Source organism: Pelecanus crispus, chromosome 1, assembly GCF_030463565.1.
Source record: "Pelecanus crispus isolate bPelCri1 chromosome 1, bPelCri1.pri, whole genome shotgun sequence".
In the NCBI taxonomy this organism is placed as follows: domain Eukaryota; kingdom Metazoa; phylum Chordata; class Aves; order Pelecaniformes; family Pelecanidae; genus Pelecanus; species Pelecanus crispus.
In genome coordinates, this window is record NC_134643.1 from 203154749 (window position 1) to 203169948 (window position 15200).

Sequence of the window (15200 nt, forward strand, 5' to 3'; positions counted from 1 at the left end):
CCGACTCCCACCTCGCTGTGCTGCTTCGTGACTTGGGACAAGGGTGCAGAGCAATGTCAGTAGTTTTCATCTCCCTCATTTGCAAAGAACCATTTGCTCTTCTGGATAGAGTCCAACTTCTTTACCATTTTCTTATAAAATGCAAAATCATCATAATGTAGAAAGGACCCATGCATATTTTTTCAGTGCATCCCATTTAGGCCACAGGAAAAAAAAAAAAAAAACAGCTTAGGAAATAGGAAATCTGAACTAAATTTGTTTAAAAATTAATCAAGAAGTGCCATAGGCTACCTAGGAAGAAATGTAACTGCCAATTAATTAACTCTGCTGTAAGTTATGATGCATATAATATGCCAAATCAATTTCTATTTAGCAATCATAAGCATTTAGAATATGTACTTCAACATTGGCTATAAAAGCTTTGATCCTAGCTACTTCAAGAGCTTTAATCCTAATTTAGCAAATATTTAATATGCTAAAGGAGGAGAGATTGGCTTTAAACTATTAAATGTAGAATCTCTGAGGCCCTTGCACAGGAACTAGGAGGGCAGATGTAACAAACACCGAGCATTGTATTTTTGCTCTATATTTTTTCCTTTGTTTGCAGCCCTATTTCCTGCCATTAGATCTTCCCGTTTCCTTTTTTATTATACTCCTGTGACCTATTTCTACAAGTTAGGATGCAGGTTTTTATTGTATAGATGATTCTCTAGGCTTGGACTTCAGGAGATGTTTAGCTTCTTATTTTCAACTTCTGGATATGAGATTGTTTTCCTGGATAAGATTCAGTTATATTTTCTCTCCCTGATGAATTTGTTTCAGTCAGATTTCAGTATATATACACTTCCTATCATTTCATATTTAACTGGCAGTGAACATCCCAATGCCAAGTACTTCAGCATAAGGAATAGAGAAAAATCTTTAAATATAGAAACCATGCATTTTTTATAAACTGGGTCAGCTTAGCCAAACCTTCAGTCACCTCTTTTTTCCTTTATTGACAGTATGCTATGAATACCACAGAAGACCAACAAACATGCACACACAAACAATCAATCACAAGCATAAAACATCTTCTCAAGCTGAGAGAAGTGAGAAGGACTTACCCAACTATATCTTGAAGAGACCAATTTTAGGGGACATAAACTTGCTATGAAGATACACTGCTTTTTCTTTTCTATTTAATGGTGAATTCATGAAGTGTATAATTCAACTTGTCTCAATAGAATCATGTGCAATTATTGATTATAAGGCCATTTTAAAGATCTTCAGAAAGATTTGGATTAATATGAGACCTGTTAGCATTCTGTATTAGATTTTTGTACAAAGGACTTTTAAAGAAAAGATCTGTTGCCTGTCAACTAAAAAGAAGAGTTTTATTGTGTGTGGCTGTCTGCTCATTCCCCACTCAACCCATCTAATGAACTTGTTAGAAAGAGCTGGAAAGTCTGCAGCAAATACTAGGAGCATACAGGAATTTCCACAGGCCGGGTAATCCTGAGCAGAGCTGGCGGCATGGCCAGCAGGTAAGGATGCTCAACACTTTCCTTCGTGTTACTTTGTTTATAACATCATCAAACATTAATGACTCAAGCAAGAATTTTCTTATCAGGTGCTTGCTCCAGGCAAAGAGTTGGTGACATCAGTTCAGGCAGTTCAGATAATGAGATTAGGGCTAAAAATTGCTGGTTTGACCATGTACAAAACAACTCCCCCTGCCCCTTTTTCCCCTACAGGCCTTTCATTTCAATAGGCTTTAGCCCACGCTCTCCGGAGCAGGAAGATGTCTGTGCTGGGGAATGGACCCAAGGAGGTGGTTGAACGGGGCAGGTGCAGCCTTGAGGAGGCAGGCAGGAGCGCTGGTGATCAGCAGACCTCCCTACAGACCCTCACCAGAACCACGACTCTTGGCAGCAGCCATAAAGTAGTGAATAAAGTGAGCCAAGGACCACTCTCTGGCAAGGCACGGGCCATATCCATACGGGTAAACTCTCACCCTGCAGACCAGGCTGGTCTCATCCATGCTGGTCCTTGGGAATAGCCTCTGGGTGAGCACACACTGAGCTGGGGAGCGTGCTCCCAGTCCAGCAGTATGGACAACGCTGAGTGAGCCTTGGAGGCTGTGCCCTCCTGCTGTTCATTTCAACAGCACAGCAACAGCCTTTGGGTCCCACAGGTTGCTCTGTTACTTCCCACAGAGGTAATTGGGAACACAAAGTGGCCACAAATTCCCACTGGTGCTGACTAGAAGAGGCTGAGGTCTGTGCTGAGATGGGGAGCCCATGTTGTGATGAAGCATGTGGACAGCAGCAATCTGCCCTGGACAATGGCTTGTTTTTTTAAGTGTTACACTGTGAGGGGTTTTCTACGTTTTTTTCCTGGACGAAGAGAGGCATGAAAGATCTACCTCCACACAATGCCGAGGTTCCAAAGACCTACACTCGAGATGCTGCCAGTGCCACAGGCAAGGCTGCCCATTTAACCTTAACTCAGTTCCATTATGGATGCAGTCTGTAAGCACAGCTGGACTACCTTCACGCCTGAGCTGGGATTTTTGTCTGAGCTGCCCTATGTGGGCCTTAGCACAGGCAGCTCAAGGAGCCCTGCAGGCTGCAGGGCTGCACAGGGGTAGCCCTCGAGTCTTCCTCAGACAGGTCTCCAGGCCTTGCCTTGGAGTCTCCTGTATAAGACAGCACCTTCCAATTTTTTTCCAGCTCATGGCACCCAGAGGGGTATTTAATTGCTCCTACCATTTAGCTAGCCTGAAGGGTGCTTAGAGATTACAGGTCTGATTGATAGCAGCTATTAACACTCCCTATCATAGCTATGTAAAGAGCTATAAAAAGCTAATCAAAGCCCTCCAAAGCCCAAATTGGATGTGTGAAATAAGGCAGACTGGGATTTTTTCCCTCACAAAGGTAATGCAGGGTACCTATCCTGTCCCAGCGTCTCCTTGTCTCCAAAATCTCTGAGTCTTCCATGCTGTTCCTTCACCAGGGTGATTTTGATCTATCTCAACCCATCCTAATTGCTTTATTTCAGATTACACATCAGTCATCTGCTATAAACCCCTACTGTGCACAGCTGCTCTTCTAAGCATCTGTCCACTTCCACGGATCAATCATTTTCCTTTCTCTTGATCCATACTGGAGCTAAATCAGTTCCCTTTGCATTCACCCAGTTAGCAGGTGACTAAGGTACTTGCTTTTAGAGTGGCAGCCCAAGAGAGCAAATACCATCCCCTGCTATCAGCTCCTGACTCCTGGGCTAATGCAAACTCATAACACAAACTACAGTTTGAGTTTTCCTTCCCAGCCTCTTCTCCAGGCAATCCAACTTCTCTGAAGAAGCAGCTTGCTTGGGTTCAAACCTTCCCTCATTGAAATACTCGCCCAAAGTCATATTTCGTGGGGGAAGATGCTTTGGAGCTTCTCCAGCCCATAAGTGTCCTCCTTCTAACCCTAGCCTAGAGGAAATCATGCTGCAGAATTGCCACAACCTGAGGCCTTCTCATGTTAAGAACAGTCCTCAACAGTGCACAGAAATAGGTCCTTTGCTCCCAGATGTGTCTCCTGATCCTACCTGATTATCTGAACCCCAACTGTATGGGCCGTAGACACCTATGGTCTTCAGAGGGTCATGCCACCCTACAAACAGTAAAATAGCTGCACAGTCTGGGTTGTTTTGGCTTTCATTTCCAGAGCCATACATTAAACAGTAATAACCTAGCAATTTTCCCTCACCTTACAATGCAATTGTGAAGATATACTAATAATGGCTGGCACAGACAAGCTCACAATGACTTTAATAATTCTTCCTCTGGAGGTAAAATATAAGGGACAGAGCTGGAAACTGAAGTTAGAGGGGAAAGGGCAGCAAGCACTGTCCTTTCTGTGTTTCGGATGAGATGGTGCTCTATGAATAGAGCATATAATATATAACATATAATCCATGATCACTTCAGTAAGTTGCCTCTTAACATGCTGTAAGGGCCAATCTACACTCACACACAATATCTTAATTTGGGTATTTGCTGGCTTTTGATTGTCAATACTGTCACCAAATTTGTTATTTCAGTGCTGTTCCTTGGACAAATACTGTATGTAGAATGAGGCAGGCATTAAAATAGCCTCAATAACACCATGAGACACACAGAAAAAAATTTTTTTTTTTTAAAAAAGACTGGTTCAAATGAAATACATTTGTGTGATCTTCAGTATTTATATAAAAAATACATTTGTGTGATCTTATATTTATATAAAAAATTTGGTTGTTGAGCTACCACAGGTCCCAAGCAGTGGCTGCAAGGGCACATCACAGACCCGAACATAGCTCTCTCTTCCCTGTCCTTTCTCCACCTTCCAAGCAAGGTCAGCCTTCCTCTGCTGTGCTCACCTCCCAGCAGGGATTTCGCGGAACCAAGACTCCTGCCCAGCTTATCAAGGCAGAAACACACCGAGATATCAGGAGTCAGAATTGGCCAGAGGGACTTCCATCACCTTTTGGCTGCTCGGGAAGGCTTTCCAGGGGAAGGAGATTTCTTATGATGTAGGCCAATATTACACATGGCTTTAAAATAAGTCAAAAGTAAATCTTTTCCTGCATTATATATATAACCTAACAAGAGCTCTGACAGTCCCCGAGTTTCAGTACAGCTAAACAGAAGGGAATTAGTTTAGACGTCTAGTGCTCTGCCTGCAAAAACCTGCCAACTTTCCCATTAAGGAGGAAAAGTCTCTGTGGGCAAATTACGTTCGTTTCCCAAAACTATTCTTTGGGGAAAAAAAAGAAATTCCATTTATGGACAAATTCAAACAGCGTGTCTTTTCCTTTCTAAACATCCCTATTTATACTACTAGCAGGTGACTGGTTTGCTGGGAAAAACTGGAGGAACACAGTGACAACTTCCAGTCACAGATCAGACATTGCAACAGGGTCAGTGCCAGAAATGGTTAAGTAAGTTTATTTCTAATGATCACACATTGCCTTGATTTAGGATTTATTTCTTATCTGAGGCTTGAGAACTAACTTCTGGCAGCAACAAGTAAGCAAATGATCACCACCTGGCATACAAAAGAGGCTGTCAAAGCTGCCTCCTTACCTCCTGCAGAAACTTTTCGCTCATTGGACCGAAGTGATGTCCTGGGGGCCTAATTCCTGACACCACCAGACCAGAACTGAAGAGTCTTGGCTTCTGGAGGTCAGGTTTAAATTTGTCGTACAAGATGCTGGGGGGCTTCGCCTCCCCTCCGTTGGATGCCTTCTGTTCTGTAGAGATGGGCATGCCACACGCAGGGCTACCAAAGGGCAGCCCCGCTGGTGCAAACGAAGGGTCAAGCTGCTCTATTGAACGAGGGTTTCTCCTAATGTATGTGATGATTTTAGGTCTCACAGGTTTGGGCCTGGGTATGGCAGGTTTCATCTCGATGCTTTCTTCCAGCTTTTCACTGCAGTCACTGTCCACAGCCACTTTATCTGTCAGAGAGCCCTTGGAGTGGACCAGGATAGGTTTTGGGATGGCACTGCTGCAAGCAGTCTTGATAGGCACTTTAGGGGATATGTTTAACAACTGCGTACTGTCAATGGGAGGTAGGACTGAGGAGGGTGACAGTTTGTCAACATGAAGTGCATAAAGGTCCTTCAAATTACTGTTTGATAGTGTGGGCTGACTATTAACATCCAGCGTTGCCACCGGGCGCACGGGAGTTGGGACACATAAAAAGGCATCAGCCTTTGCTGAAACATTACAGCTCTCTGCTGCTTCCTCTGAAGGATGTTTCTGTGCATTAGCTGTCTTTTTACTTGGAACTGAAAAGCTTGAGGTTTCTGAATCACTGTCGTGGTTGTCAGGTTGGTTTGACACTGTCTCTGCACTGCGCGCTCCGTGCTGATCTGGGAGATCAGAAGCAGCCACGGCAGCATCCTTGGTGTTGTCTTTGACGAGCGTCAGTTTATTCTCATTAACGTTCAAGGGTTTGCTGTCAGGTAGATTAATGTTATGTATAAGAGATATCTCCTCACCAACTGTTTCAGCACAACCTGCGTCAACTTCATGTAAATTCTCATTTTTTCTAGGTGTCACTTTGCCACTGGATTTACTATCGCAGCTGAGTGGGAATATTGCTTCTTCTTCTTTGTCAGTAAAATATTCCTCACCAACCTGGCTAGCTGCTCTGTTGTCACTGTCATTGCTTCCTCTCCCTTCCCGACCGATGGTGACGTTATCACTTAGCAATTTGTCATCAGGATAGGTTACCACCTGGCTTGACAATGGATCCTCTACTCTATTACAGGTGTCTTGAAAATGGGATGCTTGAAATTTTGATGCATCAGACCCAGAGCCTTTCTGCTCCTGCACTGCTGTATTTTCATCTTCTTGACATCCCAGGAACTCCACCAGCATAATTCTCTCAATCTTTTGTTGACATGTATTTTTAGATTGTAGAGATGGTGCAGTCTTAAGCTCCATTTTTTTACTTTTATCACCCTGACCTAATTGTGCTTCTGATTTACTAGCAACCTCATTGGGCTTAACCGCTGAATGCTGAGAATGAGAAGTATGCAGTGTGCTTTCAACATTAACATTTGGTACATTTTCTGGTTTACTTATTTTCTTGTTCCCTGAGGTAGATGGTTTGGAATAAAACACAATATTTTCCTCTGAGGTATTGTCAAGTGGATGAAACACCATCCCAAGAAAATGATCCGTGGACGTTTTTTGTGATTTCTCTGTATTTCCTATCAAATGATGCGACCTGTCGATGGAGTCCAATGATGCAGAAAGCAGACGTTTACACGATACGCGTCCAACACAGTCTTTTGCAAATGTTTCAGATTGAGGAGAAAATTTACTTGGTCTTCCCAAAGAAAGTCTTTTTATTCTCTCCATCTCCACAGTCCTGGGCATTTTACCCTTAGAAAAGTTCTGGGGGAAGTCAACATCACCTTTGGAAATAACCTCCAGGTTGGCATCATTTGTGCTGCTTTTTAAATTGGACAGACTTTGTCCTCGGCTAATCCTGATATGCCTTGATATATTCTTAGCTTCGCTGGTCCTACAATCTTTCCCCATTTCCCTGCTGGTGGTGGAGGGCAGCTTACTTTCCTGTACACCGGTGTGACAGGTCCGAGAGTCTCTGAAGGTCAGAAGTTTATTCTGCTCTGTATTCAGGTGAGTAACTTTCTCTGATCCTCCAGAGTGTATATTCCCACTCTCATCTGTCAAAGCATGTTTCTTAACATCCCCTTCAGTGGTTCTAACTTTTGTCACAATTTGGTTGGCATTGGTATCCCCGACACTCACTATGCTTTCATTATTATTTTTTATTTCGCTGTTGTTGTCCTGAAGCTGGGCATAACATGACTTGTTTGGGATTAACGGAGCACTCATTTTGAAGCTTCAGGTGACTGCTTTTTTGGCAGTCCTAATTAATGAGAAAGCTTTTTTCCCTCTATCAGATTAACTATTATGCATGCTTCGGTTATACATTCAAATTACAAACTGATCAGTAGAAAATTCTTCATCAGAAAGCTTGGAATCTCTTGTCAGAGTCACATTTTTGTGCTGCTCAGTTGTCTTTCGTGCAGCCTCTGGACCTAGGAAATCTTTATGATGTGCAGTGGAGAGGTTCAGTGAAAGCAAAACAGATCTGTCAGGTTCACTCTGAATGAGAGCCAGTTAATCCAGCCAACCTATGTGAAAAAAAACCAAACAGACAAAGTTACACTGATGTCAGGAATCATGCTAACTAAACCAAAGTTAAAAGCAATAGCACTCCCAGGATAGACCACTTTCAAACACTTTAGAAGCTGTTTCAATCACAGCTTTGCTCCCAGCAAACACTCGTAGTGTAGCACAGATCTCTGACTTGAGAAGTTGCACACTTAAAACTGTCCTGGTTAGAAGAGTGGTTGCTACTGTTTTTAAGCCACATAGACTTACAACTGGAAATAGGCATAAATAGCTAGGTGAGGACAGGACCCCACATTGAGGGTGTAAGCACTTTCATGTTGCTATAACAATGTCTTCATTACAACAAGGGTGGCTACTGATGCATTTAAAGCACCACTGTACCAACAAGCCAAAGTAATAAAATTCCAGCTCCATTAGGGGACGTTTATGGGTTCTCTCCTTGCCTTGTACAAATCACTGCTGTACTTGTGCTGACACCCCATTCCTTTTGACATTTCTTAGCCAGATCTATAGGTGCCAAGAAAGCAAAAACTATGGCTGGAGGCCTGCAACAAAAAACTGTGTTTTTCTGAGACAGCTGCATACGTGTATGTTCAAATATAGCGGATTATACACCCGTCCCAATACATGCGGCTCCTTTTGGCTCCCTCCCACCTGTGGCTTTGGGAGCCCAGATTTTGTCCTCTATCAGCTCCAACAAGATGAAGGCGAAATTTCTGTCTACGCCATGCCTATATTCACTCTCTGAGATATTTTTTATACCCTGTTATGTTCATACCCTTCATCATAAAGAAATATGGACACTGGAAATTGGAACATGCTCCACACTTCCCAGAAGGTAGAATTCAAAGCACCTGCGATGCTCCCAGCTGTGCTGGGTCTCTAATCAGGGGCTCACAGGGGCACTAATTAGAAGTGCTGATTAAGTCTGCTGCTCTGTCTACAGCATCTGGGTGCAAGTCTGCGCTCATGTTTCTAACACCTGCTATGAGCAGGTCCTCGCAGCCTTTGCATTCAGTTCAGCTCTGCTCACAACGTCTGGCTCTGAGGTCAATCCAGTTTCTTTATACAGAACACACATATGTTGGTTGAGTCTGGAATCAAGCTCCTGGCATAGTTCCAGCTCTTCAGCAAACAATAACTAATTAAATTAATTCATGAAACAGAACACAGTATTAAGAATTTCACTTCAACAGCACAGAATTGTGTTATTACAGATCTCATTCGCAAAGCATTGTAAAGCAAGATGTTTAAACTACTTCTGTGTTCTGTCCTTATTCCCAGAGAAAAAAGAACTGAATATTTATTAAATTAAATATATGCATTGTGGAGTTTTTTGGTTCATTTCTCATTGTTCCTTTTCTTCCCCCAGAAATGACAATACCAGAATTTACATATTCAACCTGAAAGCTGAACTCTAAATGCTCTTCACTGGGCAAAGCAAGGCTGTTGTTATCTGTTTGGTTAGCTAGGAAGGGGCACTGATGGGCTCCAGAAGGAGCAGAGTTCAGTCAGCTCATGTTTCTCCCTCAGTTGGCAAATGGCAAAACCCTGGGGTACCAAAAGTGAGGGCCACAAAAATGATCAGAGGGCTGGAACACCTCTCCTATGGAGAGAGGCTGAGAGAGTTGGGGATGTTCAGCCTGAAGGTGGCAGCTCTGGGGAGACCCTATTATGGCCTTTCAATACTTAAAAGGGGCTTATAAGAAAGATGGAGAAAGAGTTTTTACTAGGGCCTGTAGTTATAGGACAAGGGGTAATGGTTGTAAACTAAAGGCGGGTAGGTTTAGACTAGATATAAGCAAGAAATTCTTTACTATGAGGGTGGTGAGACACTGGAACAGGTTGCCCAGAGAAGTTGTGCATGCCCCCTCCCTGGAAGTGTTCAAGGTGAGGTTGGACGGGGCTTTGAGCAACCTGATCGAGTGGAAGATGTCCCTGCCCATGGCAGGGAGGTCGAACTAGATGATCTATAAAGGCCCCTTCCAACCCAAACCCATTCTATGATTCTATGATTCTATGATTCTATGAATTGATTAGAAAGTGCAGTGAGGAAAGCTTTGGGGAATTGAGAAAAAGATGGAGGAAACTCATCCTCATCTTTCTTGCACTACCTTGTACTCTCTCACCAAAAGTGTCACCCGATGGCCCAAAACTTTAACAGATTGTGGTAAGTTAACCACAGCTGGATGCCAAATGCCCACACAGCCACTCTCTCATTCTCCTTTCTCAACAGGATGGGGGTGAAAACAAGACAAAAAAGCTCATGGGTCGAGGTAAAGACAGAAAGATCACTTACCGAGCACCATCACAGGCAAAACACATGTCACTTGGGGAAAACTAATTTAATTTATTGCCAATTAAAATAGAGTTGGATGGTGATGAACAAGGACAAAAAAAGCTAAAATACCTTCCCTCCCCCACCCCCTTTTTTTCCCAGGCTCAACTTCACTCCTTCATTCATGGCTCCCCCATCCCACCAGTTGCTCCTTCCCTGCCTTGTGCTCCCAGAGATACTGAACCACTGGGTGCTATGGCAGTATATGTAAATAAATTGGTAAATGATGATGATGATGATGTACATTAAACTCTAAGTATGGTATCAGGCTGATGCATTTCAAATGTACAAGTAGAGCAATAGATTAATTTGCCACTTATTTTCTTCTCTAAATCTCTTACATGGGCTTATAACAAAGTTAATTAAGGCATTTAATATTATGAACATGGTGCAAAGAGGTCGTTGGTTCCTCTTGTTTACACTGCCCCCCAATATGATTAGTAGCAATGCAAATGAAGATGGTTTTGAAAAAAGCATTGTGGAAGTACCTGTATTCATTCAAAGCATCTTCACACACAGTGTGCAAGACAGGCCATGCTGGTATGCTTCAGAGACCAGACCAAATAATTTGGTTTAATGTTGCTGGTACAAATTGATCAACACGTGGGTCAGGAAAGATCTGTCCCCTCTCAAAAACAGGGCACTGCACAACCTCAGTATGCTGCCAGTTGAGATTAACCTCTTAAAGCAGCCAATGCTGGCCAGAGACAAGGACTTCAAAGGTACATGCAATTACATTAACTGAATCCTGGGCTGCATCAAAAGAAGCGTGGCCAGCAGGTTGAGGGAGGTGATTCTGCCCCTCTACTCTGCTCTGGTGAGACCTCACCTGGAGCACTGCGTCCAGCTCTGGGGCCCTCAGCAGAAGAAGGACATGGACCTGTTGGAGCGGGTCCAGAGGAGGGACACAAAAATGATCCAAGGGCTGGAGCACCTCTCCTACGAGGCCAGGCTGAGGGAGTTGGGGTTGTTCAGCCTGGAGAAGAGAAGGCTGTGGGGAGACCTTATTGCGGCTTTTCAGTACTTAAAGGGGGCCTATAGGAAGGATGGGGAGAATCTTTTTAGCAAGGCCTGTTGTGACAGGACAAGGAATAACGGATTTAAACTAAAGAAGAATAGATTTAGACTGGATGTAAGGAAGAAATTTTTTACAATGAGGGTGGTGAAGCACTGGAACAGGTTGCCCAGAGAGGTGGTAGAGGCCCCATCCCTAGAAACATTCCAAGCCAGGTTGGACGGGGCTCCGAGCAACCTGATCTGGTTAAAGCTGTCCCTGCTCACTGCAGGGGGGTTGGGCTAGATGACCTCTAAAGGTCCCCTCCAACCCAAAGCATTCTATGATTCTATGATTCTACATTGCTTTTAAGAGAAAGGACAATAAAATACTGTCTAGGCAGAGATTAATCTCAGGCAGTGTTAGCATTGCGTCTGTGCTTCTGCCAGAGTTAGTGAGAAGGTATGGGCACCTCAGAAAGGTGGTTCATCTCATGCTAACACCTTTCAGGATGGACCCTATGCACCCAGCCTTCCAAGTTCATCTCTTCTGGTGACATCCAGTCTCAGATTAAGGATGTCACAGACTTGAAGAACCCACTACATCCTTACAATTAGCATCCATACAATTAGCCAAAAATATTTTCTTCTTCTACAGAATATTGCCTGTTTACCTTTGCAATCTCTTTTACAGTTGCCATTACAATGAATACACAGAATAATGATTCTGTGTTTGAAAATAATACAAGACTCTATTCCGCTATAGAACATACTGACAGCACAGGACTCCTGCTAAATTAATGTAAAAATATAATCAAGCATCTATGTCCATTAACACCTTATTAATCCACTTTTCCCTCTTAAGGAATACAAGATTTTGGTTTTGGTTCAATCAAGGTGATAAAGACTTACATACTGTGATAGGCACATTTGGGAGTATGATGTATGGTTTTGTGTTACATTTGATCATTCTTCTGTAAATAGCTTCTAGCTATTTACAGAAGCTATTGGATTTTCTGCAGGATTGTTTGTTTTATGTGGCACTGTCCAGGATCAACTTCAGTATTCTCTTTGGAGTCAGTGAGATGAAAAGACTCAGCTGTGCCTGGGTCCTGCTGGCTCTTCCTCTATTTTTTATTACTCACCTCTCTTGACTGATGTTGGCTGACATACACACATCTGAAGTCACTCCCTGCTGTGCAGGAATGCTCTGAGATGACAGAGATGTGACCCTCCTAACTGTTCAGATGCCCTCTTTAGCACAGGAGCAGCAGGTAAGAAGAGACTCGATCCCAGCAATGACAACACCTCATCACTTAGCAGCATCTCACTGGGGACCCTGGACAAGAAACATGCCTGCAAGTCTTACAGATTGTACTTGGTGTATGTAAACCTTGATATGGGTAAACATTTCTTGATACTGTATAGAGTAAAAATGTCCCCTCTGAATTGCTGAGAGTGGAAAATGAAGTCATAGCTCTCTGTGTCACAGCATCTTGGCAGGATGTAACAGCTATATTTGTGAAAAAACCTTTACAAAGTGACGTGAACATGCTGGACAGTAGAACAAAATGGTATCCACCAGACTATGGTTAGCTATGATTCCCACAGGGAAGAGAGAAGCTCAAGGAGCCAGAAACATGATTAAATACTTTTGTTTAACTTCAGCAGCATCAGTTTCCTTCTGAGATGTCGATCTCTTAAGAGCCTCTATTCTAAGCCTGAGCCCATGGAATGATGATCTTGGAAAGAAGTCTACAGGAGTTTCTTCCTGTCTGCTATTGCAGTTCCTCCCCTATGCTCTGCTCCATCCTAAGCCGCATTTAGTCAGCAGGTCCCACCCCACCCTCTGGAGACACCAGGGAGAAGGTGAAGCTGAGCTGGATGATTTCTGCCCCACAACACACAGCATGGGCGGTAGCAGCAGAGCTCAAGTTCATAAAACATAGCTGGCTGGAAAGGGAAAGCAGCAGCCTGCTTCTAAATAGTAACAGCAGCTTTTTTGGTTAAACAAGCAGCAAAGGAATATTGGTATCCTCAGTAGGCACCAAATAAAAGAAAAATGGTAAAGCATTCCCATTTTATTCACTGTCTGTTTTGTTTTCAATTTGCTACAAAAATAGGGCAGTAATAATTATAAGATATGCAAAGGAATTATCAAAACACATGGAAAAATCAAAGTGGAGATAAAGAAATAAAACCTGAAATCTGTTGAGAAGTTTGGCTCCTGTATAAACATTTCCTAATGCAGGCTGTCACAGCTGCTTACCCATCCTGGTACTGAAAGTCTAAAACCAGAATATTTACAGCAAGATATGCTAAAAACATCTGATTGTACTGCTAGCACTGTGCATGGCTTGGGCCAATTGGTCTTGCAGTACGAAGTGCATGAGAAGCACCTGAATAACTTATTAACCATCTGCCACTGAACCGATGCCATGTTCCTGCAAGGTAAACGCTCTTGACCTGGTGGAGTAGCGGGTTGTGCTGCCGGGGGATGAGGATCATGCAGGCTTTCAGCTCTGTGTGGGGACCTGCACACCAGCCCACTTTGTCATGACTCAGAAAGAAATCATGAGGTGTCATGGGGTGTTTATCCTCTTACAAGGCAGCCACAACTGCCTGATCACAACTCAGTTAGGACAGAATAAGAATAGAATAGAATAGAATAGAATAGAATAGAATAGAATAGAATAGAATAGAATAGAATAGCATTTCAATTAGAAGGGACCTACAATCATCATCTAGTCGAACTGCATGACCACTTCAGGGCTGACCAAAAGTTAATGCAAATTATTAAGGTCATTGTCCAAATGCCTCTTAAACACTGACAGGGCTGGGGCATCAACCACCTCTCTAGGAAGCCTGTTCCACTATTTAACCACCCCCTCAGCAAAGAAATGCTTCTTAATGTCAAGACTGAACCTCCCCATTGAAAGCATGAAGTGAGAAGCCTCCAGTTATTACCCTCAAAGGCTACCCTGGTCACGAGCTCCAAGTTCACAAACGCCTGCAGCATCCAGGACAAGGGCTGAGCGAAAACTCCAGCTCTGCTGCCCTCCGCACCAGCAGCACAGATCTGAACAGGACGAGCATCTTTCACTGTGTTACAGCACCTACAGATAAACTCCTGCAGAAACGGACCTCAAGAAAGAGATCTCGGCCCACAGGAAAGATGCCCCTATTGTCTGACCAATGCAGTGATGGAGGAAGACGGATGAAATTACATGAGGAATATATTTGTATGAGGCAGGAAACAGGTGCATTTTTTACAGTTACTACACAAAACTGTGGTTTCAGAAAACTGTCGTTTCTCCTGATATGTACAGCTGTCCCAAAAAATGCCACTGAGAAGAATTGGTAAGCCAGCCACAGCCTAGCTGAGGACTTCTGTGGAAGAAGAGAGACCACCTCATCTAATGCCAGGGATGCACACTGCCAAGAACTGAGCCCCAGAATACAGTGCTGGAAGGGAAGGAGGCGGGAATATCTTCTTGAGAAGTGCAAATTATTACGAAGAACTTCTTCCAGTGGTATGGAAGTTGAAAGCTGATACTAGGACATTAAAAAAAAGCCAATAAAACTCTTGGATTGGGTAATATACAATCGGAATTAATTTAAAGTGGTGGAGAAGCGCTCACCCAGGCATGTGATAATTTTGTTAATGTGATTTGGAAGGCTGAGAACTAAGATTTGGATACACTCCCCTACGGCTTCTATTCATAATGAAGCAGACCCAGCTGTTTGGGGAAATTACAGCATAATCTCATCATTGGCAGATCCTATGGAAACATAGCTGTATATCATGAAGAGGACAGTACTTCGGATAGACAACTTTCTGCCTGATGAGCAATTAAGACATAGGCAGAGAAGACAAAAAGTGGAGCAAATGTTGAATTTTTATACACTGGAAAATGATAGGAAGGCAGTTCTTATTCACTTGTACAACTGAAATGATCTGAAAATATCAGAGGCTTTTGCAGAGTGTGATTCTGTAGCATTTCCAGAATTTCAGGTTTTTCATGGTTTTAATGCTTTTACAGTCAATAAATTTTAATCTTTTCATTATTTACATGATTACCTATTTCATATCTATATAAATATAGATACAAAAAATGGATATAGAATAGCTAATGGTAAAGCATGAGAGGTTTCATATGCCAAAGCAAAGCCTTT

General features: G+C 43.0%; 1 protein-coding gene across 1 annotated transcript in view; it reads right to left on the minus strand.

Moving 5' to 3' along the window:
- Positions 1 to 7390, minus strand: part of MTUS2 (microtubule associated scaffold protein 2) — a 204183-nt gene extending 196793 nt beyond the window's left edge. The window contains exon 1 of the mRNA XM_075707396.1: positions 5102 to 7390. Coding sequence (XP_075563511.1) covers positions 5102 to 7390 — 2289 coding nt within the window. The remainder of the gene's footprint in view (positions 1 to 5101) is intronic.
- Between the last annotated feature and the right edge of the window lie 7810 nt (positions 7391 to 15200).